The sequence below is a fragment of the Salvelinus alpinus genome, chromosome 3, assembly GCF_045679555.1.
Source record: "Salvelinus alpinus chromosome 3, SLU_Salpinus.1, whole genome shotgun sequence".
Lineage (NCBI taxonomy): Eukaryota > Metazoa > Chordata > Actinopteri > Salmoniformes > Salmonidae > Salvelinus > Salvelinus alpinus.
The window spans coordinates 74582969-74607484 of record NC_092088.1 but is presented as its reverse complement, the minus strand read 5'-3'; the positions used below and the strand labels follow the sequence as shown (position 1 = coordinate 74607484).

General features: G+C 44.6%; 1 protein-coding gene across 1 annotated transcript; it reads right to left on the bottom strand.

Moving 5' to 3' along the window:
• LOC139571287 (guanylyl cyclase C-like) lies at positions 1-24160 on the bottom strand. The gene is made up of 27 exons (XM_071394023.1): positions 23381-24160; positions 21775-21887; positions 21610-21677; positions 19281-19493; positions 18912-19033; positions 18642-18741; positions 18180-18294; positions 17916-18057; positions 15421-15503; positions 15230-15338; positions 14617-14698; positions 14334-14436; positions 14179-14241; positions 7409-7480; positions 7142-7246; positions 6973-7059; positions 6617-6749; positions 6243-6380; positions 5927-6012; positions 5701-5792; positions 2291-2449; positions 1927-2119; positions 1298-1472; positions 1021-1119; positions 816-910; positions 611-687; positions 1-408 (listed from the first exon to the last, which is right to left on the bottom strand). The coding sequence occupies exons 1-27, from the start codon at positions 23586-23588 to the stop codon at positions 189-191; spliced, it is 3252 nt and encodes a 1083-aa protein (XP_071250124.1). The 5' UTR covers positions 23589-24160; the 3' UTR covers positions 1-188.
• Between the last annotated feature and the right edge of the window lie 356 nt (positions 24161-24516).

Genomic DNA, 24516 nt, shown 5'->3' with positions numbered 1-24516 from the left:
TTTGTTTTTAAATTAGAAATTATGTCTTGTTTTTATTTTTCAGGTTAAAAAATAATCAACAATGGTCTCTCATATATATTGCAATTCATTAAAAGGAATATGTACGAATGTATGTATGTAGATTGATTGTGTGAAAACTAAGGTCACGTACATTGGAATAATAACCATATTTCTCCTGATCAAAATAACTACAAGAAAGTAGTGAAGTTGTCGACGGTAGCCAGATGGAGGTACGCCGGCTGGTCATCCTCCTCCTCCTCCTCCTCTTCCGCCTGCTCCCCTCCGTCCCTCCTCTGCCTCATGGACAGGGTATTCCTCTTCTCCATGACCTCTGACCCCAGTGAACGGTTGTCCAGACATTCCTGGATCATCTTGGCCAGATCCTGCTGCAGACGCTGGCAGTTCTCCCTGCAGGGAGGGACAAGGACATAGGAGTTGATTACAGTATATAGATCTACTTAGATATCTAGCTCTAATGACCTCTGTTTACCCTACAAATGGAAGAAGGACATAGAATGTAGAAGTTGATAATATAGATGTAAATATGACGTGTAGCTCTAGTGAGGTACAGTTATAGTTGAGCATTTACAGTAGCAGCAGGTTAACTCACACTGTCGGTGGCGTTGGCAGGTTGTAGTCCTCTCCTGTTTCACCCGTCAACCAGTAGGTCAACTCTGTGCTTTTACCCTGGGATACACACACATGCACAATCTTCTATGATATTCAACACAGTAGACAAGAGTACTATACAGTACAAATGAATCTGTATGATTCTATCATGACAAATGGCAAAGTAGCATGTGCCATGTCCATACTTTGAGGAAAGTCTCCCCTCTCTTCTCGTACTCAAACTTGCAGTCTGTCCTCTGTAGGATGCTGATGGTGGGCTGACTGACGTGGATTCTCAAGGCTGGATGGAGAGAGACAGAGTTGTATTTTACTCACCTGCCATGACAGCTGATATGAATTGTTTGTATAGAGTTGGTATGGATATCTCTAGTGTTCCTGTAGCCTGCTTACGATGTCCCGTTGACTCCATGCTAGAGGCAGTGTTGACTGTGTCTCCAAACAGGCAGTATCTGGGCATCTTTATCCCCACCACTCCTGCTGCACAGGGGCCTAGGGAACAAATAGCAAGCATAAAGGGGCATTGATAACAGACAGAGGGAAAGAGTGAGGGAAGTTACAGGAAGGAGCGAGAAGGAAAGAGCAGAGACCAAGGAGGCTTGATAATATAGAGAAGAGAGAGAGGGAGGTGTCATGAATTCAGGATTGGGACTTGGGGAGCTAGGGGTACCTGAGTGCATCCCAATGCGGATCCACACAGGTAGCCCTGGCAGGTGTCTGAGCTGGAAGGTCCCCATAAATGCCAGAATGTCCAGGGCCATGCGTGAGATGTCCACCGCGTGCCTGTTACCGTTCCGCCGCGGCAACCCCGACGCCACCATGTACGCATCACCTATGGTCTCCACCTGACACAGGACAAAAAGGAAGATTGGACTAGGTTGGACCACAACCCTAACCCTAGCCTCAACCACAACCCTGATTCTAGCCTCAACCACAACCCTAACCCTAGCTTCATGTCCACATTCCAGTTCAACTCTAACACTAGCCTCAACCACAACCCTAACCCGAAACCACAACCCTAACCTAAACCACAACCCTAACCCTCAACCCTAGCTTCAACCACAACCTTCAACTCTAACCTAAACCACAACCTGAACCCTCAACCCTAGCTTCAACCACAACCCTAACCTAAACCACAACCCTAACCCTCAACCCTAGCTTCAACCACAACCCTAACCCTCAACCCTAACCTAAACCACAACCCTAACCCTCAACCCTAGCTTCAACCACAACCCTAACCCACAACACTAACCCTATCCCTAACTTAAACCACAACACTAACCCTATCCCTAACCTAACCTTGTATACGTCGTGGTGGTCGAGGATGCAGTCGAATCCCTTGTAGATGTCATTGAGCATGTTCACCACTTCCATGGGGGTGCTGTACTGGCACAGGGTGGTGAAGCCCACGATGTCGCTGAAGTACACCGTCACCTCCTCAAACAGCTCCGGCTCCACAATGCCCGTCTCCTTCAGAGAACGCACCACAGGACTGGAGCGAGAGGAAGAGAGAGATAGAGAGAAGTCATTTGCTGGTCTTAAAGTGGTTTTCTGGTTGTGCAGTCTGGCAAACACCTTCTGGTCAAAACATTGCACTTAATAAAACAACAGGAGCATTGAATTGTGTTTGGATATGTTTATTTTTGTTGTTGTGTTGACTGACCCAGGCAGCAGCATAAAGTTGAGGCAGTCGGCCCTGTCTCTCTCAGCCTTGTACAGCGCCGTCCTCTCCTCCACCAGATGCTCCAGGTTCCTGGAGTACATCTGTAGACGACGGATCAGGTTGTCCATGTAACTCTCATTAGCTTGGTTGTGCAGGTTACTGTGGAGAACAGAAGAAAGGATCAGTCACACACACATACAACTTTTCAATGTAGGTGTTGCCCTTGTGAGATGTTTCTCAAATGTCTCTTAAATAAAGGGAAGGGTGCAGCTCTACAGTAATTAAATATGAATGTTATTTTGAAGCACTGCAAACCATAACCATGCTCCCTCACTCACATCTCCACAACTCCATTTTGACCATTTATCATGTTACAGAGACATTTTACCATCTTTGTACAATGTCCAGTCTCTTGACAACAAGATAGACAAAATTTGAGCAAGTGTTGCCTTCCAGAGAGTCATCAGAGATTGTAACATTCTCTGTTTCACGGAAACATGGCTCACTCAGGATATGTTATCAGAGTCGGTACAGCCACCCGGTTTCTTCACGCATCGCGCCGACAGAAACTAACATCTCTCTGGTAAGAAGAAGGGCGGGGGTGTATGCCTCATGATTAACGATTTGTGGTGTAATCATAACAACATACAGGAACTCAAGTCCTTTTGTTCACCTGACCTAGAATTCCTTACAATCAAATGCCGACCGCATTATCTTCCAATATAATTCTCTTAAATTATAGTCACGGCCGTGTATATCCCCCCCAAGCAGATACCTCGACGGCCCTGAAAGAACTTCACTGAACTCTATGTAAACTGGAAACCAAATATCCTGAGGCTGCATTTATTGTAGCTGTGGATTTCAACAAAGCTAATCTGAAAACAAGGCTCCCTAAATTTTATCAGCATATCGAATGCGCGAGTCGAGCTGGCAGCATTCTGGATCATTGCTACTCTAACTTCCGCGACGCATACAAAGCCCTCCCCCGCCCTCCTTTCGGCAAATCTGACCATGACTCCATTTTGTTGCTCCCTGCCTATAGACAGAAACTAAAACAGGAAACGCCCATGCTCAGGTCTGTTCAACGCTGGTCCGACCAATCGGATTCCACGCTTCAAGATTGCTTCGTTCACGTGGACTGGGATATGTTCTGGATAGCCCCGGAAACAACATTGATGCATATGCTGACTCGGTGAGCGAGTTTACTATCAAGTGCATTGGTGATGTTGTACCCACGATGACTATTGAAACCTTCCCTAACCAGAAACTGTGGATTGATGGCAGCATTTGCTCAAAACTGAAAGCGCGAACCACTGCTTTTAATCATAGCAAGACGACCAGAAACATGACTGAATACAAACAGTGTAGCTATTCCCTCCGCAAGGCAATCAAACAAGCAAAGCGTCAGTATAGAGACAAAGTACAGTCGCAATTCAATGGCTCAAACACGAGACATATGTGGCAGGGTCTACAGTCAATCACGGATTACAAAAAGAAAACCAGCCCTGTCGCGGACACCGACGCCTCACTCCCAAACAAATTAAACAACTTCTTTGCTCGTGGCCAACGCGTGGCCGATGCGAGTAAAACATTTAAACGTGTTAACCCTCGCAAGGCTGCCAGCCCAGACGGCATCCCTAGCCACGTCCTGGTGTGGCTGGTGCGTTCACGGACATATTCAATCAATCCCTATCCCAGTCTGCTGTGCCCACATGCTTCAAGATGGCCACCATTGTTCCTGTTCCCAAGAAAGCTAAGGTAACTGAGCTAAACAATTATCGCCCCGTAGCACTCACTTCTGTCATCATGAAGTGCCTTGAGGGACTAGTCAAGGATCATATCACCTCCACCCTACCAGATACCCTAGACCCACTCCAATTTGCTTACCGTCCCAATAGGTCCATAGACGACGCAATCGCAATCACACTGCCCTAACCCATCTGGACAAGAGGAATACCTATGTAAGAATGCTGTTCATCAACTACAGCTCAGCATTTAACACCATAGTACCCTCCAAACTCGTCATTAAGTTCGAGACCCTGGATCTCGACCCCACCCTGTGGAACTGGGTCCTGGACTCTCTGACGGGCCGCCCCCAGGTGGTGAGGGTAGGAAACAACATCTCCACCCCGCTGATCCTCAACACTGGTGCCCCACAAGGGTGGGTTCTCAGCCCTCTCCTGTACTCCCTGTTCACCCATGCCTGCGTGGCCATGCATGCCTCCAACTCAATCATCAAGTTTGCAGACGACACTACAGTGGTAGGCTTGATTACCAACAGCAACGAGACAGCCTACAGGTAGGAGGTGAGGGCCCTCGGAGTGTGGTGTCAGGGAAATAACCTCACACTCAACGTCAACAAAACAAATGAGATGATCGTGGACTTCAGGAAACAGCAAAGGGAGCACCCCTTTATCCACATCGAAGGGAAAGCAGTGGAGAAGGTGGAAAGTTTTAAATTCCTCGGTGTACACATCATGGACAAACTGAAATGGTCCACCCACACAGACAGCGTGGTAAAGAAGGCTCAACAGCACCTCTTCAACCTCAGGAGGCTGAAGAAATTTGGCTTGTCACCGAAAACACTGACAAACTTTTACAGATGCACAATCGAGAGCATCCTGTCGGGCTGTATAACAGCCTGGTACGGCAACTGCTCCGCCCACAACCGTAAAACTCTCCAGAGGGTAGTACGGTCTGCACAACGCATCACCGGCGGCAAACTACCTACCCTCCATGACACCTACATCATCCAATGTCACAGGAAGGCCAAAAAGATCATCAAGGACAACAACCACCTGAGCAACTGCCTGTTCACCCCGCTATCATCCAGAAGGCGAGGTCAGTACAGGTGCATCAAAGCTGGGACCGAGAGACTGAAAAACAGCTTCTATCTCAAGGCCATCAGACTGTTAAACAGCCATAACTAACATTGATTGGCTGCTGCCAAAATACAGACTCAAATCACTGGCCATTTTAATAATTAATAATTGGATGTAATAAATGTATCACTACTCACTTTAAACCATGCCACTTTATATCATGTTTACATACCCTACATTACTCATCTCATATGTACATACTGTACTCTATACCATCTACTGCATCTTGCCTATGCCGCACGGCCATCGCTCATCCATATATATTTTTAAGTACATATTGTTATTCATTCCTTACACTTGTGTATATAAGGTAGTTGTTGTGAAATTGTTAGATTACTTGTTAGATATTACTGCACTGTCGGAACTAGAAGCACAAGCATTTCGCTACACTCGCATTAACATCTGCTAACCATGTGTATGTGACCAATCAAATTTGATTTGATTTGATTCTTCATCTTTCTGATAAAATGGTCTGGCAAGTGTTTAGCTCTATCCAATAAAAAAGAGATAAAAGTAGGTAGCTGGTACCTGAAGATCTTCCCCAGTGAGCTCTCTATCTTCTTAAAGTCAGGCCTTCGCTCTGGGTCCTCATCCCAGCACATCTTCATCAGCATGTACATCTGTGGGCATGAAAGAAAAAACACAAGTGGATTTTAGAATCTCTATACATATATTTCTCTATGCTGTAAGCCTGTTCTTCCTTCCTCTCTCTCTCTCTATGATTAACACACAAACAAAGAAATGGTAATCTTACCTCCAAATCTTTTTCCCCTGCAGTCTCAACATTCAGATCAGGTCTGAAATAGGTTTCGCTGGGGTATTGCACTCTGGCCATTTTTTCTGATGAAGACAGAACAACATGTCTGCGTCTTGTTTTTCTGCTAACCTATGTGGCACTCAACTGAACAATGCTACATTTGGCCAGGAGGGGTCAATAATTCCCCAGAATGAAATGCAGCACCACATCAAAGTGACAAATTCTAAACAAGGGTGACTACAGTATAGCGAAACTGATGCATTGATTCTGTTGCAAGTTTCTATATAAAGTGTTATATATGAATGTGTCTTACCTGCGCGGTCGGCGCAGGCCTGGGTGTAAAAGGTGCTCCTCCTGAGAACTATCTCCTGGGCGATGATGGCAAAGCTGTAGACATCCCCCTTCTGGGAGATCCCCTGTCTACGCAGGTGCTCTGGAGCTGTCCACAGGTCTGATGGAGAGAGAGGGGCAGATAAAGGAGAGGGGGGTAGGAGAGAAGGGAGTGGAAGGATGGAGAATAGAGTGATGGAGTGAGGGGATACGGGATAGGAGAGGATAGGATAGGTACAAGAAAATAGCTAAAAAAATAAGGGGACATATCCTAGTACAGACAGACCTCAAGGGATGTGTATGGCATGAATGCTAACTATGCTAGCAAGCTAGACCTACAGAAGAAATAGTTCCTACCTCTGCCTGGGTCTAGAATGGTGTTGCAGCCAAAATCAGTGATCTTGACCACCATGCGATTGTCCACCACACAGTTAGTGGACTTGAGACGGCCGTGGACCTGGATGTCACTGGAGTGGAGGTAGGACATACCCTGTGGAGGTGAAGGAGGTTTTATCTTTCAACTTACTGTATTTCAATGACTCAATGTTGCCAAACGGATCGAAGCACTTTCAGAAATGTATATCAATATTGACTAGATCAAAATTCTTGTCTAAGGTTCCAGCTTGGGGTCAGGTCATCTCACAGGTCATCTTGAGTTGACATCTTCTGAGCTCATACAAACCAACAGCAGACTAGAGTTGTTGCCAGCTCACCTTAGCGATGTCGTACATGACGGAGATCTTAAACTCCCAGTCCATGAAGGTTTCCTCCGGGTACGAGATCTTGTCATTCAGCACATACTGAGGAAGAGGGTGAAAAGTCAAAGTGTGTGTGTGCATGCGTGTGTGCACACATGTGGCCGTTTGCGTGTGTGTTTCTCACCCTTAGGGATCCCCTCTCACAGTACTCGAACACCCCAAACACACCATGATCATACTTGACTGTGCCGTAGAACTTAGTCAGGTTGTAGTAGTCAATATGCAGAAGCTGTAAATCAGGAAGGATAGGTATGATAAGCAATAGGAGTTATAATCAAATCAAATATAAAAAAGAAAAAGATACCACATGAACACACATAAAAATGCATACTTGATACCCTTGAGTAGCCTACTCTACATTGACAGACTTGCTGTGTAATCGATGACTCACCGAGTTGAGTTCTATCCTCTGACTCTCGTTAAAGTTCCAGTCCGAATGCTTCAGCTCCTTCAGGATCACAATCTGAAACCATGACAACAACAGTAGCCTTAGTACACCTGACTTCCATCACCATGACAACAGGAGAATTAGTACACCTGACCTCCATCACCATGACAACATCAGTAGACTCAGTACACCTGATCTCCATCACCATGACAACAGCAGTAGCCTCAGTACACCTGACCTTCATCACCAAGACAACAACAGTAGCCTCAGTACACCTGACCTTCATCACCATGACAACAACAGTAGGCTCAATGCATCTGACTTCCATATCCAGCTCCCTCAAGATCCTGCTTCAAGTGTCAAAGTGAAGTACTTGACGAGTCTACGGAGTCTGGCAACATGAGACTACAATACACCTGACAAGACCACTGTATCAGTTCCGGAGCCGTGGATGTTGCTTTAACCTACATATATCCACTATCAGTCAAAAGTTTTAGAACACCTACTCATTCAAGGGTTTTTCTTTATTTTTACTATTTTCTACATTGTAGAATACTAGTGAAGACATCAAAACAAAGAAACAGCATATGGAATCATGTAGTAACCAAATAAATGTAAAACAAATCAAAATATATTTTATATTTGAGATTCTTCAAAGTAGTCACCCTTTGCCTTGATGACAGCTTTGCATACTCAACCAGCTTCACCTGGAATGCTTTTCCAACAGTCTTGAAGGAGTTCACACATATGCTGAGCACTTGTTGGCTGCTTGTCCTTCACTCTGCGGCCCAACTCATCCCAAACCATCTCAATTTGGTTGAGGTCGGGAGATTGTGGAGGCCAGGTCATCTGATGCAGCACTCCATCACTCTCCTTCTTGGTCAAATAGCCCGTACACAGCCTGGAGGTGTGTTAGGTCATTGTCCTGTTCACCCACGACTGCGTGGCCATGTGCGCCTCTAACTCAATCATCAAGTTTGCAGACGACACAACAGTAGTGGGCCTGATCACCAACAATGACGAGACAGCCTACAGGGAGGAGGCGAGGGCACTCGGAGTGTGGTGTCAGGAAAACAACCTCTCACTCAACGTCAACAAAGCAAAGGAGATGATCGTGGACTTCAGGAAACGGCAGAGGGAGCACCCCCTTATCCACATCGAAGGGAAAGCAGTGGAGAGGGTGGAAAGTTTTAAGTTCCTGGGCGTACACATCACAGACAAACTGAAATGGTCCACCCACACAGACAGCGTTGTGAAGAAGGCGCAACAGCGCGTCTTCATCCTCAGGAGGCTGAAGAAATTTGGCTTGTCACCGAAAACACTGACAAACTTTTACAGATGCACCATCGAGTCGGGCTGTATCACAGCCTGGTACGGCAACTGTACCGCCCTCAACCACAAGGCTCTCCAGAGGGTGGTGCGGTCTGCACAACGCATCACCGAGGGCAAACTACCTGCCCTCCATGACACCTACAGCACCCGATGTCACAGGAAGGCCAAAAAGATCATCAAGGACAATAACCAACCGAGACACTCCCTGTTCACACCGCTATCATCCAGAAGTCGAGGTCAGTACAGGTGCATCAAAGCTGGGAGAAAAACAGCTTCTATCTCAAGGCGATCAGAATGCTAAACAGCAATCATTAACTCAGAGAGGCTGCTGCCTACATTGAGACCCAATCACTGGACACTTTAATAAATTGATCACTAGTCACTTTAAACAATGCCACTTTAAATAATGCCACTTTAATATTGTTTACATATCTTACATTACTCATATCACATGTACGTCCCTTTTTCAGGACCCTGTCTTTCAAAGATAATTTGTAAAAATCCAAATAACTTTACAGTTCTTCATTGTAAATGGTTTAAACACTGTTTTCCATGCTTGTTCCATGAACCATTAACAATTCATGAACATACACCTCTGTAACGGTCGTTAAGACACTAACAGCTTACAAACGGTAGGCAATTAAGGTCACAGTTATGAAAACTTAGGACACTAAAGAGGCCTTTCTACTGACTCTGAAAAACACCAAAAGAAAGATGTCCAGGGTCCCTGCTCATCTGCGTGAATGTGCCTTAGGCATGCTGCAAGTAGGCATGAGGACTGCAGATGTGGCCAGGGCAATAAATTGCAATGTCCGTACTGTGAGACGCCTAAGACTGCGCTACAGGGAGACAGGACGGACAGCTGATCATCCTCGCAGTGGCAGACCACGTGTAACAACACCTGCACAGGATTGGTACATCCAAACATCACACTTTCGGGACAGGTACAGGATGGCAACAGAAACTGTTACACCAGGAACGCACAATCCCTCCATCAGTGCTCAGACTGTCCGCCATAGGCTGAGAGTGGCTGGACTGAGGGCTTGTAGGCCTGTTGTAAGGCAGGTCCTCACCAGACAATACCGGCAACAACGTCGCCTATGGGCACAAACCCACCGTCGCTGGACCAGACAGGCCTGGCAAAAAGTGCTCTTCAATGACGAGTCGCGGTTTTGTCTCACCAGGGTTGATAGTCGGATTCGCGTTTATCGTCGAAGGAATGAGCGTTACACCGAGGCCTGTACTCTGGAGCGGGATGGATTTGGAGGTGGAGGGTCCATCATGGTCTGGGGCGTTGTGTCACAGCATCATTGGACTGAGTTTGTTGTCATCTCAACGCTGTGCGTTACAGGGAAGACATCCTCCTCCCTCATGTGGTACCCTTCCTGCAGGCTCATCCTGACATGACCCTCCAGCATGACAATGCCACCAGCCATACTGCTCGTTCTGTGCGTGATTTCCTGGAAGACAGGAATGTCAGTGTTCTGCCATGGCCAACGAAGAGCCCGGATCTCAATCCCATTGAGCACGTCTGGGACCTTTTGGATCGGAGGGTGAGGGCTAGGGTCATTCACCCCAGAAATGTCTGGGAACTTGCAGGTGCCTTGGTGGAAGAGTGGGGTAACATCTCACAGCAAGAACTGGCAAATCTGGTGCAGTCCATGGGGAGGAGATGCACTGCAGTACTTAATGCAGCTGGTGGCCACACCAGATACTGACTGTTACTTTTGATTTTGACCCCTCCTTTGGTCAGGGACACATTATTCCATTTCTGTTAGTCACATGTCTGTGGAACTTGTTCAGTTTATGTCTCAGATGTTGAATCTTATTATGTTCATACAAATATTTACACATGTTAAGTTTGCTGAAAATAAACACAGTTGACAGTGAGAGGACGTTTATTTTTTTGCTGAGTTTATATACTGTATTTTATACCATCTACTGCACCTTGCCTATGCCCCTCGGCCATCGGTCATCCATATACTTATGTACATATTCTCATTCACCCCTTTAGATTTGTGTGTATTTGGTACTTGTTGGGGAATTGTTAGATTAATTGTTAGATATTACTGCACTGTCGGAACTAGAAGCACAAGCATTTCGCTACACTCGCATTAACATCTGCTAACCATGTGACCAATCAAATTTGATTTGATTTGATTTGAAAAACAAATGATAGTCCCACTAAGCCCAAACCAGATGGCATGGTGTATCGCTGCCGAATGCTATGTTAGCCATGCTGGTTAAGTGTGCCTTCAGTTCTAAATAAATTACAGACCGTATCAACAGCAAAGCACCCCCACACCATAACACCACCTCCTCCATGCTTTACGGTGGGAAATACACATGTGGAGATCATCCGTTCACCCACACCGCGTCTCACAAAGACACGGCAGTTGGAACCAAAAATCTCCAATTTGAACCCTGGACCAAAGGACACATTTCCACCAGTCTTATGTCCATTGCTCGTGTTTCTTGGCCCAAGCAAGTCTGTCCTTCTTATCAGTGTCCTTTAATAGTGGTTTCTTTGCAGCAATTCGACCATAAAGGCCTGATTGACGCAGTCTCCTATGAACAGTTGATGTTGAGATGTGCCTGTTTCTTGAACTCTGTGAAGCATTTATTTGGGCTGCAATTTCTGAGGCTGGTAACTCTAATGAACTTATCCTCTGCAGCAGCGGGTAACTCTGGGTCTTCCTTTCCTGTGGCGGTCCTCATGAGATCCAGTTTCATCATAGTGCTTGATGGTTTTTGCGACTGCACTTGAAGAAACTTTCAAAGTTTTTGAAATGTTCCGTATTGACTGACCTTCATGTCTTAAAGTATTGATGGACTGTTGTTTCTCCTTGCTTATTTGAGCTGTTCTTGCCATAATATGGACTTGGTCTTTTACCAAATAGGGCTATCTTCTGTATACCACCCCTACCTTGTCACAACACAACTGATTGACTCAAACGCATTAAGAAGGAACAAAAATTCCACAAATTAACTTTTAAGAAGGCACACCTGTTAATTGAAATGCATTCCAGGTGACTACCTCATGAAGCTGGTTGAGAGAATGCCAAGAGTGTGCAAATCTGTCATCAAGGCAAAGGGTGGCTACTTTGAAGAATCTCAAATATTATGATTTGTTTAACACTTTTTTGGTTACTACATGATTCCATATGTGTTATTTCATAGTTTTGATGTTTTCACTATTATTCTACAATGTAGAAAATAGTAAAAATAAAGAAAAACCCTTGAATGAGTAGGTGTGTCCAAACTTTTGACCGGTAGTGTATATGGTTCTGTAGCTGTCCCAGAGCCATGGTTGTTGCTTGAACCTACATATACAGTGCATTCTGAAAGTTTTCAGAACCCTTTACTTTTCCCACATTTTGTTACGTTACAGACTTAATTTAAAATGGATTAAATAAATATTTTTCTGCATCAATCTATACACAATACCCCATAATGACAAAGCAAAAACAGGTTTTTAGAAATGTTTGCAAATGTATTACACATAAAAAACTGTGGGCCTCCCGAGTGGCGCAGCGGTCTAAGGCACTGCATCAAAGTGCTTCTGGCGTCATTACAGACCTGGGTTCGATCCCCGGCTGTGTCACAACTGGCCATGATCAGGAGTCTCATAGGGCGGCGCAAAATTGTCCCAGCGTCGTCCAGGATAGGGGAGGGTTTGGCCTGGGGGGGCTTTACATGGCTCATCGCGCTCTAGCAACTCCTTGTCGTCAGTTGAACAATGTTTCCTCAGACATTGGGAAAGGAAAGGGGATAACTAGTCAGTTGTACAACTGAATGCATTCAACTGAAATGTGTCTTCCACATTTAACCCAACCCTTCCAAATCAGTGTGGCTGGTTAAGCGGGCGGGTGTTAAGAAGTGTGGTTTGGCGGGTCATGTTTTGGAAGACGCATGACTCAACCTTCGCCTCCAAAGCCGGTTGGGTAGTTGCAGCGATGAGACAAGATCGAAATTCGGAGGAAAGTGGGTAAAATACCAAAAATATATACGAGAAAAAAAAAGAAATAGGGGAAGGGTAGCAAAACATTTCTGCAGCATTGAAGGTCCCCAAGAAGTTTGGAACCACCAAGATTCTTCCTAGAGCTCGCCGCCCGGCTAAACTGAGCAATCGGGGGAGAAGGGCCTTGGTCAGGGAGATAACCAAGAACCTGATGGTCACTCTGACAGAGCTCCAGAGTTCCTCTGTTGAGATGGTAGAACCTTCCAGAAGGACAACCATCTCTGCAGCACTCCACCAATCAGGTCTTTATGATAAAGGGGCCAGACGGAAGCCACTCCTCAGCAAAAGGCACATAACAGCCCGCTTGAAGTTTGCCAAAAGGCACCTAAAGGATTCTCAGACCATGAGAAACAAGATTCTCTGGTCTGATGAAACCAAGATTGAACTCTTTGGCTTGAATGCAAAGCATCACGTCTGGAAGAAACCTGGCACCATCCTTACGGTGAAGCATGGTGGGGGCAGCAGCATCATGCTGTGGGGATGTTTTTCAGTGGCAGAGACTGGCAGACCAGTCAGGATCAAGGGAAAGATGAACGAAGCAAAGTACAGAGAGATCCTTGATGAAAACCTGCTCCAGAGCACTCAGGACCTCAGACGGGGGCAAAGGTTCACCTTCCAACAGGACAACGACCCTAAGCACACAGCCAAGACAACGCAGGAGTGGCTTCGGGACAAGTCTCTGATTGTCCTTGAGTGGCCCAGCCAGATACCGGACTTGAACCCGATCAAACATCTCTGGAGAGACCTGAAAATAGCTGTGCAGCAATGCTTCCCATCCAACCTGACAGAGCTTGAGAGGATCTGCAGAGAAGAATGGGAGAAACTCCCCAAATACAGGTGTGCTAAGCTTGTAGCGTCATACCCAAGAAGACTCGAGGCTGTAATCGCTGCCAAAGGTGCTTCAACAAAGTACTGAGTAAAGGGTCTGAATATTTATGTAAATGTGATATTTCAGTTTTATTTTTAATAGATTTGCAAAAGAAATCTGAAAACATGTTTTTGCTTTGTCATGATGGGGTATTGTGTGTAGATTGATGAGGGAATAATAAAAAATACAAAATTCTAGAATAAGGCTGTAACGTAACAAAATGTGGGAAAAGTCAAAAGGTCTGAATACTTTCCGAATGCACTGTATATGACTCTGTATTAGTCCCTGAGCTGTGGTTGTTGCTTTAACAAACATATATAGAAGGAGAGTGATGGAGTGCTGCATCAGATGACCTGGCCTCCACAATCACCCGACCTCAACCCAATTGAGATGGTTTGGGATGAGTTGGACCACAGAGTGAAGGACAAGCAGCCAACAAGTGCTCAGCATATGTGGGAACTCTTTCAAGATTGTTTACAAACTTTTGACTTGTACTGTATACTGTATAGTATATTTATGGTTCTGGTGGTTTTATGCAAAAGTTTGAGTTACCTTTTTGTCATAGCGTCCTTGGTGGATGTTATAACTTGTGTTTTTCCTGTGGTCTTCGTCAATCTGACAAACAAACGGACAGAGACAGGTTAGAAGACGTACTGGAGTATGTGACTTAACTTTCAGGGGTCGTCGCACACTGATGACGAGCTGACCTTGAGGGAGACCAGGCTGCGTTCGTTGTACTCCAGCGGGGTGATGAGGTCAGAGTGCATGTGTGACCATCTCTTCCTCAGCCGGCGCTCTCTCTTGTTCCGCCTGGTAACAAATAGTAGCAAAGTATGAGAGGTCTCCCTCATTGAAATATAATTACTAGAATGGAGATCCCCATTCAAGTAAATTATATGTGATGGCTGGAACCCCAGATCCCTGTTCTAGTAATTATATTTTTATGAGCGAGACCTCTCTCACACTGCGCTGCTATCTGTTAACTCTTACCTGTAGAAGATGAAAGCGATGGTAGCCACCCCCACCACAGTGACAGCTAAGACAATGACAATGATATTATGCGCCTTCAGACCTGGGGGGGGCACACCACACTAGTTAGACCTAGGCACGCACGCACACACACACACACACACACACTGTTTCGCTCGGGCATTACTACGTCTATGATACAATGAGCAGACCAATAAAAAGAACTGTGTCAGAACTGTAAAATGTCTCAATGAGTGTTTAGGCAAGGGGGTAATTGAGTTGGTATTAGTGTACATTGAATCTGGAGTTTGATCCCTCCACACCGGTTCTGTACTGGATTGTCCCATATCTGTCATATCTATCAGGAATGACAGCTAATGATCCGTTAATGCTGCCAACTAAGCCAGTCACGATGGGTGTGGCTCATGTATTAGGGAAAAACAAGCCAGACTCAGATGCACAAGTTGAGTCGTGTGTGTGTGTGTGTGTGTGTGTGTGTGTGTGTGTGTGTGTGTGTGTGTGTGTGTGTGTGTGTGTGTGTGTGTGTGTGTGTGTGTGTGTGTGTGTGTGTGTGTGTGTGTGTGTGTGTGTGTGTGTGTGTGTGTGTGTGTGTGTGTGTGTGTTGAGCACATACGCTGGGATGGAGCGTCATCTGGGAGGCTTCTGCCCCAGATGAATGATGGGTTACTGTTAACGACCTTGGTGTAGTTGTAGACGGTGTTGAAAATAAATAAAGTTTCATACTGCGGAGACAGGAGAGGACTTATGTTAAAACATGAACTTTGACACAATAGAATCATATGATATACATGATAGCTGACCTACCTTGTTGTCAGTGGTGGTGTAAATGACAGAAAAATTCACATCTCTGTCCCCATAGTCATCCAGCTTGTAGTGGCCTGCAATGCCTGCATGGAAACACATACACAATTTACACTACACAGAACTACACACACACACACACACACACACACACACACACACACACACACACACACACACACACACACACACACACACACACACACACACACACACACACACACACACACACACAGACAGGGGCGTCATGCACCCCAAAAATCTGAGGGGGCACAAAATACGTGAGGATGGCTGAGGGGTGGAGAATTCTGCATTTTTCAAACACCTGAAACAGCTTTTTCCTGCAGTCTACATTGATAAACTGAAATGGGGTCATCATTAGTTACTACAGCCACAAAGTCCTAAACCCTGCCTATTTCTACAATTTCTGTTCTTAAAATCTGATTTTAAACCGAAACCTAAACTTAACCCTAACCTTAACCACACTGCTAACCTTATACCTAATCTTAAATTAAGACAAAAAATATATATATATATGAATTTTTACAATCTGGCTTTGTGGCTGTGGTATCTAGTGGAACCTCTGAAATGGCTTCTTGGTAGCTAGTTGGGAGATTGGGAACCTATCTGGGCTAGCTAAAGCCAATTTCATAAAACTGATAGGTGGCTAATAGTATTACAGAGAAACAGTAACCAAAAATGTACAATAATAAATGTTAATTAAACAGGAATATCTGAGGGGGCACGTGCTTCTGTGCAGACCTGATTGGGAACACACACACTATTGATGCGTGGGTTGACTCATTAAATATTGTGTGTATGAAAGGCGGGTGGGTGGCGGGCGGGTTGAATAAAGATAAAAAAATGCAATTTATATCTCTATAGGCTACATTGAGGTTTTTGCTTTCATTATCAGAGTTGCTTAAATTTAACTCCAATTGCCAATTTACTCTTTTCCGTGTTGTTTTTAATCAACTCCCTTGCCATTTTACACATTTTCTGTGTTTTTGAATTAACAGTCAACTACAGAGTACATTTATCTTTTAGTTTACTTCCTTTGAGTTATAAGGGTCTAAAGCCTTATTTGAATATTTCTTAATGTATCACCATATGGTGGTTGGAAATGTGATATCCAACCTACAGTATGTTGGAAGCCAACTTGCAGGAAGACAGACAGCACTTTTGCATCACTTTTGCATCACTCATACAACTGTCAGAGTATGACCAAAAGTACACATGATGGAGACTACCTACACCATGTAAACTGGAACAACTATCTCACTAACGGTTGCTTGAAATCCAACCACTTACAGATTTACATTTCTTATCTTTGTGTAGCATAAGATCAAAAGCAATCAATGTTCAAAACCACAGATATCAAAACAATTTGTGCAACAGAGCATGCTGGGAAATATGACAATGAGGGCCCTCCCAGATCAATGGATAACTTGATAGTTTTAACTCCCTGTCTCTGGTTTCTCTTATGGAGTTAAAAGTACTCCATCCCAATGAACTCCAGTTATCAACACTAACTCCAGGGCACATATCACTCTCTCGAGGGTTAAGATAACTCCCAGTAGAATCAATTTAACCCCCAAAAATCTGGAAACCGTAGGTCTATAACCTCTCACATAGCCTTAATATTAATTCCTGCAGAATAAAGCATTTCTTGCAGCAAAATTACACACCAAATCTAAATTTTGACTTGGGAACAGGAGTGGATATATGATTTATTTTTATCAGTATCTTGAGAGAATGTGAATGTGCAGTTAGGGACCGTCTGTAGAGGTGCTGTCTTTATCAGCATCATAAAAGCTAATAGTATTTCACCCACACAAAATATGCATCCAAGCCGAACTGAAATCTTGGGTCGTTTTCAATTATCTTTTTTCTTACAACCATTCAAACATTTTGCACAGAAAATCTTTCCCATTTGTTTTTGTTATTGTATTTTCTCCCCGGCCCTGAAGCGTCTTTGCTCTGCCAAAAAAGGAGAGATGACAGAGAAAACGTTACCGATGTCAACTAGATTGAAGCATTCATTCTATCAATTTACAATTATTAAGGGTTTATTTAGTCTTCTAGGGAAACATACAGTATAATGACAGAAGAGAAGCTGCATATATCTAATTATAGCTAAGTTGACTAACAAATAGCCTACCAAAATGCCGGAAATTATAAGCAGAAACATATATAAATTAGGCAAGATAAGTCCTGCACCCACTGTCGAAAAATTGTTTCCGCCGTGTCTGACTGTGGCCTACAACGCATTTTCTATATTTGCGGGTTAAGGTCGGGTGGGGACCCTCCTTTTTTTCACTTTACCAGGCGGTTGTGGATGGGATATTACCAATTGTGGGTGCGTGTGGGTGAACAAACAGCTGACCAGCGCACCACTAATACACACATATATACACACACACAAAACACACACACACAGGTGGCCACATCTCCAGGCCAGACCACACAGCTTGATGTGTTGCTTCTTGGTCTCTTACCGTCAAAGGAGACATTTCTGAAGTGGTTGATGTTGACTACCTCCATGGGGTTGAGCTCAGACTCAGGCTTGTTCCAGAGCTTCCTCATCACCTGACCAAACATCAGCACTGCATCATGGTACGCTGCCATGTAGTCATTCATCTGGACAGAAGGCAGATTTATTGGGCCCTGGTCAAAAGTAGTACACAATATCGGGAATAGGATGAATAGGACACCTCAGAGTACATTGATAGACAGGGCCTCAACCCAGCAGGGAGTCTCACCATCACGTTGTTGCCCAGGTCTGTGTCCACAGTATAGTTCCTAGTGTTGGGCATGGTGAGAACCAACACGTTCTTCATAGCAGGGATAGAGGACTTATTGGTGTAGTACTTATCACTGTGTGGAGTCATGGGTTCATTGTCAATGACACTGAATACACTGGTGCTCTCAAACACTCCCTGAAGCATGGCGATTACAATATTAAGCCTTTCTGAACTTTTTACAAGGAAAAAATTAAAACACAATGACAAATAACAGACTGGGGAGTGAGAGAGCATTGCAGTTCACCAGACCCAAATCAAGAGCTGTAATGCTCTCACACACACGTGCACACACACGTGCACACACACGTACACACCCCTCCACCCACCGAGTAGTCAGCAGCGAACACGTTGTAGGTGGTGAGGACAACGAGGGAGAGAGGGGGAGAGACACAGAGACACAGAGAGAGAGAGAGGACTAACTTGTAAAGATTGATCAGGATGAAGACAACACTAGGATCAGCCTCTATAGTTCCATTCTTCAGGTCCACGATATCTTCTGGTGTCCCACACACTATGAACACTGCACAGTGAAGAGGAGAGAGTCAATGAAATAGAAATGGAGACTGTTGGTATCTGTTCACTGCCCTATCTACAGTATGTTAGAAATGGAGACTGTTGGTATCTGTTCACTGCCCTATCTACAGTATGTGTAAATGCTCCCGATTTGTTAGATGTTGTGGGCTTACTTACAATTGCTTGTCCTATTTTTGGAGCTTAATTCCTTTCTAAGGTCCTCTGCTTTGCTTATGATGTTTGTTTTTTTGATGTGTAAGGAAAAGTGGGCTGAAGCTGTACCCAGTGCATTGATATACCTGGAGAGGGATGGGCAGATACCATGACATCAGGATCAACATCACATCTAAGCAAATATAATAAACACAAATAAATAATCTCAAAGTCATCTAAGTGTCCATTAGATTAGCATACAGAATCACATGTCTAATTCATATCCACCGTCACCCTTTTCCATCATAATTACACTTAAAAGAATTCACAAACAAGTCAGGACACCTGTGACTCAAAAGGAACTCACATGCGACTCACAAGTGACTCACTCACCAGAAGCAGTCCTCAGTGTTCTGCTTCTTATAGAGGGAGGCTGTGGACCACTTGGGTTTGATATCATTGTTGAAGTCCCAAAACTTGGTAAAGAAGGTGGAGATCTTGCGTGCGGGGGGAAGTATGCGAGTCAGGTATTCTTTGTAGTCACAGGACAGAGCAAAGCTGCCTGCTGAGATGATGGGCATTTTGAGTTCCAGACCAACCTCAAGACTGACACATAGATAGAGGAGAGAGAGTGAGGGAGGGAGGGAGGGAGGGGGGGGGGAGGGAGGGAGGGAGGGAGGGAGGGAGGGAGGGAGGGAGGGAGGGAGGGAGGGAGGGAGGGAAAGAGACACAGAGAGAGAGAGAGGGAGAGAGGGAGAGAGAGAGAGCGAGAGAGAGCGAGAGAGTGAGAGAGAGACAGACAGACAGAGACAGACAGACAGACAGACAGACAGACAGACAGACAGACAGACAGACAGACAGACAGACAGACAGACAGACAGACAGACAGACAGACAGACAGACAGACAGACAGACAGACAGACAGACAGACAGACAGACAGACAAATACACAGGGAGTGGGATAACTTTTTAAAGAATTTCTCTGTTATTAGAATGTGACTACAAGAGTAATTGGTTTGGATACAAGTGAGAGAGATACAGTGGGGAGAACAAGTATTTGAGACACTGACAATTTTGCAGGTTTTCCTACTTACAAAGCATGTAGAGGTCTGTAATTTGTATCATAGGTACACTTCAACTGTGAGAGACGGAATCTAAAACAAAAATCCAGAAAATCACATTGTATGATTTTTAAGTCATTAATTTGCATTTTATTGCATGACATAAGTATTTGATCAACTACCAACCAGTAAGAATTCCGGCTCTCACAGACCTGTTAGTTTTTCTTTAAGAAGCCCTCCTGTTCTCCACTCATTACCTGTATTAACTGCACCTGTTTGAACTTGTTACCTGTATAAAAGACACCTGTCCACACACTCAATCAAACAGATTCCAACCTCTCCACAATGGCCAAGACCAGAGAGCTGTGTAAGGACATCAGGGATACAATTGTAGACCTGCACAAGGCTGGGATGGCCTACAGGGCAATAGGCAAGCAGCTTGGAGAGAAGGCAACAACTGTTGGCGCAATTATTAGAAAATGGAAGAAGTTCAAGATGACGGTCAATCACCCTCGGTCTGGGGCTCCATGCAAGATCTCACCTCGTGGGGCATCAATGATCACGAGGAAGGTGAGGGATAAGCCCAGAACTACACGGCAGGACCTGGTCAATGACCTGAAGAGAGCTGGGACCACAGTCTCAAAGAAAACCATTAGTAACACACTACGCCGTCATGGATTAAAATCCTGCAGCGCACGCAAGGTCCCCCTGCTCAAGCCAGCGCATGTCCAGGCCCGTCTGAAGTTTGCCAATGACCATCTGGATGATCCAGAGAAGGAATGGGAGAAGGTCATGTGGTCTGATGAGACAAAAATATAGCTTTTTGGTCTAAACTCCACTCGCCGTGTTTGGAGGAAGAAGAAGGATGAGTACAACCCCAAGAACACCATCCCAACCGTGAAGCATGGAGGTGGAAACATCATTCTTTGGGGATGCTTTTCTGCAAAGGGGACAGGACGACTGCACCGTATTGAGGGGAGGATGGATGGGGCCATGTATCGCGAGATCTTGGCCAACAACCTCCTTCCCTCAGTAAGAGCATTGAAGATGGGTCGTGGCTGGGTCTTCCAGCATGACAACAACCCGAAACACACAGCCAGGGCAACTAAGGAGTGGCTCCGTAAGAAGCATCTCAAGGTCCTGGAGTGGCCTAGTCTCCAGACCTGAACCCAATAGAAAATCTTTGGTGGGAGCTGAAAGTCCGTATTGCCCAGCGACAGCCCCGAAACCTGAAGGATCTGGAGAAGGTCTGTATGGAGGAGTGGGCCAAAATCCCTGCTGCAGTGTGTGCAAACCTGGTCAAGAACTACAGGAAACGTATGATCTCTGTAATTGCAAACAAAGGTTTCTGTACCAAATATTAAGTTCTGCTTTTCTGATGTATCAAATACTTATGTCATGCAATAAAATGCAAATGAATTACTTAAAAATCATACAATGTGATTTTCTGGATTTTTGTTTTAGATTCCGTCTCTCACAGTTGAAGTGTACCTATGATACAAATTACAGACCTCTACATGCTTTGTAAGTAGGAAAACATGCAGAATCGGCAGTGTATCCAATACTTGTTCTCCCCACTGTATATAGAGGTAAGTAAAAGGGATAGAAAGGGATAGGGTGTCACGACAACACAACACAAATCATATCAAATCAACACTTACTCAACCATCTGAAACGTTGCATAGGTGCAGGTGGGCCCCAGCAGAGCACAGCCCACCTCCCCTGTCCTCTAAAGGAGGAGAAGCAGCTTAGATATGTGAATATTTCAGCGACACAGTGTGTGTATGTGTGTTTCTGTGTGCGTGTGTGAGTTGGTTAACACTCACAGTTAGGTTCTTCACGGTCTCCACCACCTCACAGGTGCTGCTTCGGCAGCCTTTCTTGCTGTACAAACTAGTCTCGAGCCCTCGAAAGTTGGCAGTCAGGTTGCGCTTCACTCCTTGGCAAAGACAACGGCAATACACCGTAATGATGAAAACACAGATTGTGGACCCACAGATAGTGATTCAGCCAAAGAACATCAACACTCGATGACAGCTATAACACAGACTAGGATATCCTTATAAACCAGGGCTCTTCAACCTTTTCTTGCTCAGGGACCCCTGCCCAGGCTAACTGGCAAACCAGCAACCCAGGAACACCTACCATATGTTAGCAAAACGTATTTTTCCCCACGTCTTCTCTTATCATCTGGTGAATGATAATGGCAAGGACAAGTAATCAAAAAAAAAATATTAATAGATTTGGGAATCAACCACCCCAGTCCCCACATTATAATTGGAAGAAGTGTAAACTCTAACATAGACTAATAGCATTTAAAAATATGTGTATGCGACCAATATCTTTTTATTTTATTTTCAACTACAACGGTATCTCCAAACACATGTTCACTAATAGCAGCTGTTTAGCTGGTTAAAACAAAGGTTAGCAATGTGTTGGCAAAAATGAATGTCTAAGTCAAGAAAGCTTGCCAGCAGCCAGCGGCACTTGCTGCGACTGGTACTATGTCAGATACCTCAGTGCATAGCTGCAGGAAGTAGTTTGGGGTGGGGGTGCGAGGGGTGGGGGGGATTTTTTTCCGCACTGAAGCCGCTAATACAGGACTAGTAAAGGCCCAGTGCACTACTTTTGTGTTTTAAAAAAATTACTAAATGTTTTTGAGTGTTTACGAATCATTTGTAACTTGAGTGTGAAAATTATCTGTACAAAACAGTTAATCTGATAATCCTTATGGAAATTCTTTGCAAATGCAATTTATTTATATGTGAAAACTGAAATGGTCTATTCATTGAACCAGAGCAACATTATCATACTGGTCCCATGTGGGAATGGAACCCACAACCCTTACATTGCAAGCACCATGCTCTACCAACTTAGCCACATCATCACATCATCACAAACCACTTGATGTCTCAATATACTCAATTACTGTATTGTGCATTGTTTTTCTTCATGGTGATGGAAAGTCTACAGGTACAAACCTAGATGACCAGCCTATGTACTATACAGTAATGTACATTTACATTAAGTGGTTTGTAAGGATGGTGAATTAATACTGCACAAAAATGGTTGTTCCCATGTTATTTGATCAAGATGTTTGTGTCTTTGCCCAAAACTTTGCACTTTTTGATGTAAAGGCCCCCTTTACATTACTTTTGTGAAAATTATATTATTATTCTTTCATGATTCTGATTTATTAGGGCTCTGCACCCCTACCTCCAGCGGCTATGCTCCAGTGAGTGTATTTAGCAAACTCCCTGCAGTACCCTGGTTGAATACCCCTGCAAACCTATGTTGGTGTTGTTTTATAGCCTGCCCTATAAGTGCTTGCATACTACCAATTAAGGGGGATCAGCCGCGGTTGGACATGAACCAGCAACCTTGTGTAATCTCACTATTCATTTACAGTTGTACAACTATGATTCCATTTACCATTTGGACAGCAGGTGAGTTCAGCGTTGTGCTGTATCGCACGCTCCACAGCACCACGGACAAACTTCATACTCCAGGGAGAGATGTCGTCATCCAGCAGAACCACGTTCATCATAATCCCATCCAGACAGGGTGGGTAGGTCGCCTCGCATCGTCCTACGATCAGCACCAGCCAGCAGACCCACAGTGACAAACCTCTATAAGCCATTCTGAGGACTGTTCCAACTTTTCACAAAGTGAGTCTGGATTTTCCAGCCTCGACGACTTGTTCTCTTGTCAATTCTGTTGAGATGTTCAATTACAAGGCATTTGAGCTGTGGGTTGGCAAAATCCAATTGCCAGAAATGTTCTACTAATTCCAAAAAGTAAAAACTAACTTGTTACTTGTCACCCCTTTTGATTCTGTATTCCAAATATCTCAATATTCTGACGCTATATTCCTTTCATATGTTCCATTCAGTCCAGACACTTTTTCCAGTTTGAAAATGTAGTTCCCAGAATGTCCCAATGTTTCTTAAATGTAATGACTATGAAATCTCTTGACTGCTTTGTTTAAAAAAAAAGATATGTGGATTTACACACCTGCTTTGTTCCTCTTAGATTTGGCAACTCACGTGTGCTTTCCTAACTCACCTGTTAATGAACAACTGGAATCAACACACAGCCTGAGGGAGGTGGTCAGACAATAATCATACTGCCTCGTGCAGTATAGTCAGGTTTAGCACACCTAGTCATAACAGATGGACACACTCACTTTTTTACTCAGATACAGAACACACCAATGCCTGGCTATTATCAAAAGGTGTTCTCAGCTGAGTTTCACCAAAACAGCTCACCTTGTAGATCATCCTGTCTGTGGACACACCTCTAGACAAACATTATGTCCGGCTATGGCCTTATTTCCCACGCCCCCCCCCCCTCCCCCCCCCCCCCCCCCCCCCCCCCCTCCCCCGTTACCTGCACAAACATCTCATTCATCAATATGGCAAGTCAAGAGGACAGACCATTAGGTTTACTTAGTTCTGTGTGTATATGTTAGCTTGTGTGTGTGTGTGTGTGTGTGTGTGTGTGTGTGTGTGTGTGTGTGTGTGTGTGTGTGTGTGTGTGTGTGTGTGTGTGTGTGTGTGTGTGTGTGT

Bases quoted from the DNA above. Each gene is read 5' to 3' on its own strand.
- LOC139571287 (XM_071394023.1), bottom strand. From the start codon at position 23,588: ATGGCTTATAGAGGTTTGTCACTGTGGGTCTGCTGGCTGGTGCTGATC. The intron at 15,339-15,420 runs GTAGGTCAGCTA...CTGTCTCCGCAG, and splicing joins ACACCACCACTGACAACAAG to TATGAAACTTTATTTATTTT. The intron at 409-610 runs GTGAGTTAACCT...CCCTCCCTGCAG, and splicing joins CTGCCAACGCCACCGACAGT to GGAGAACTGCCAGCGTCTGC.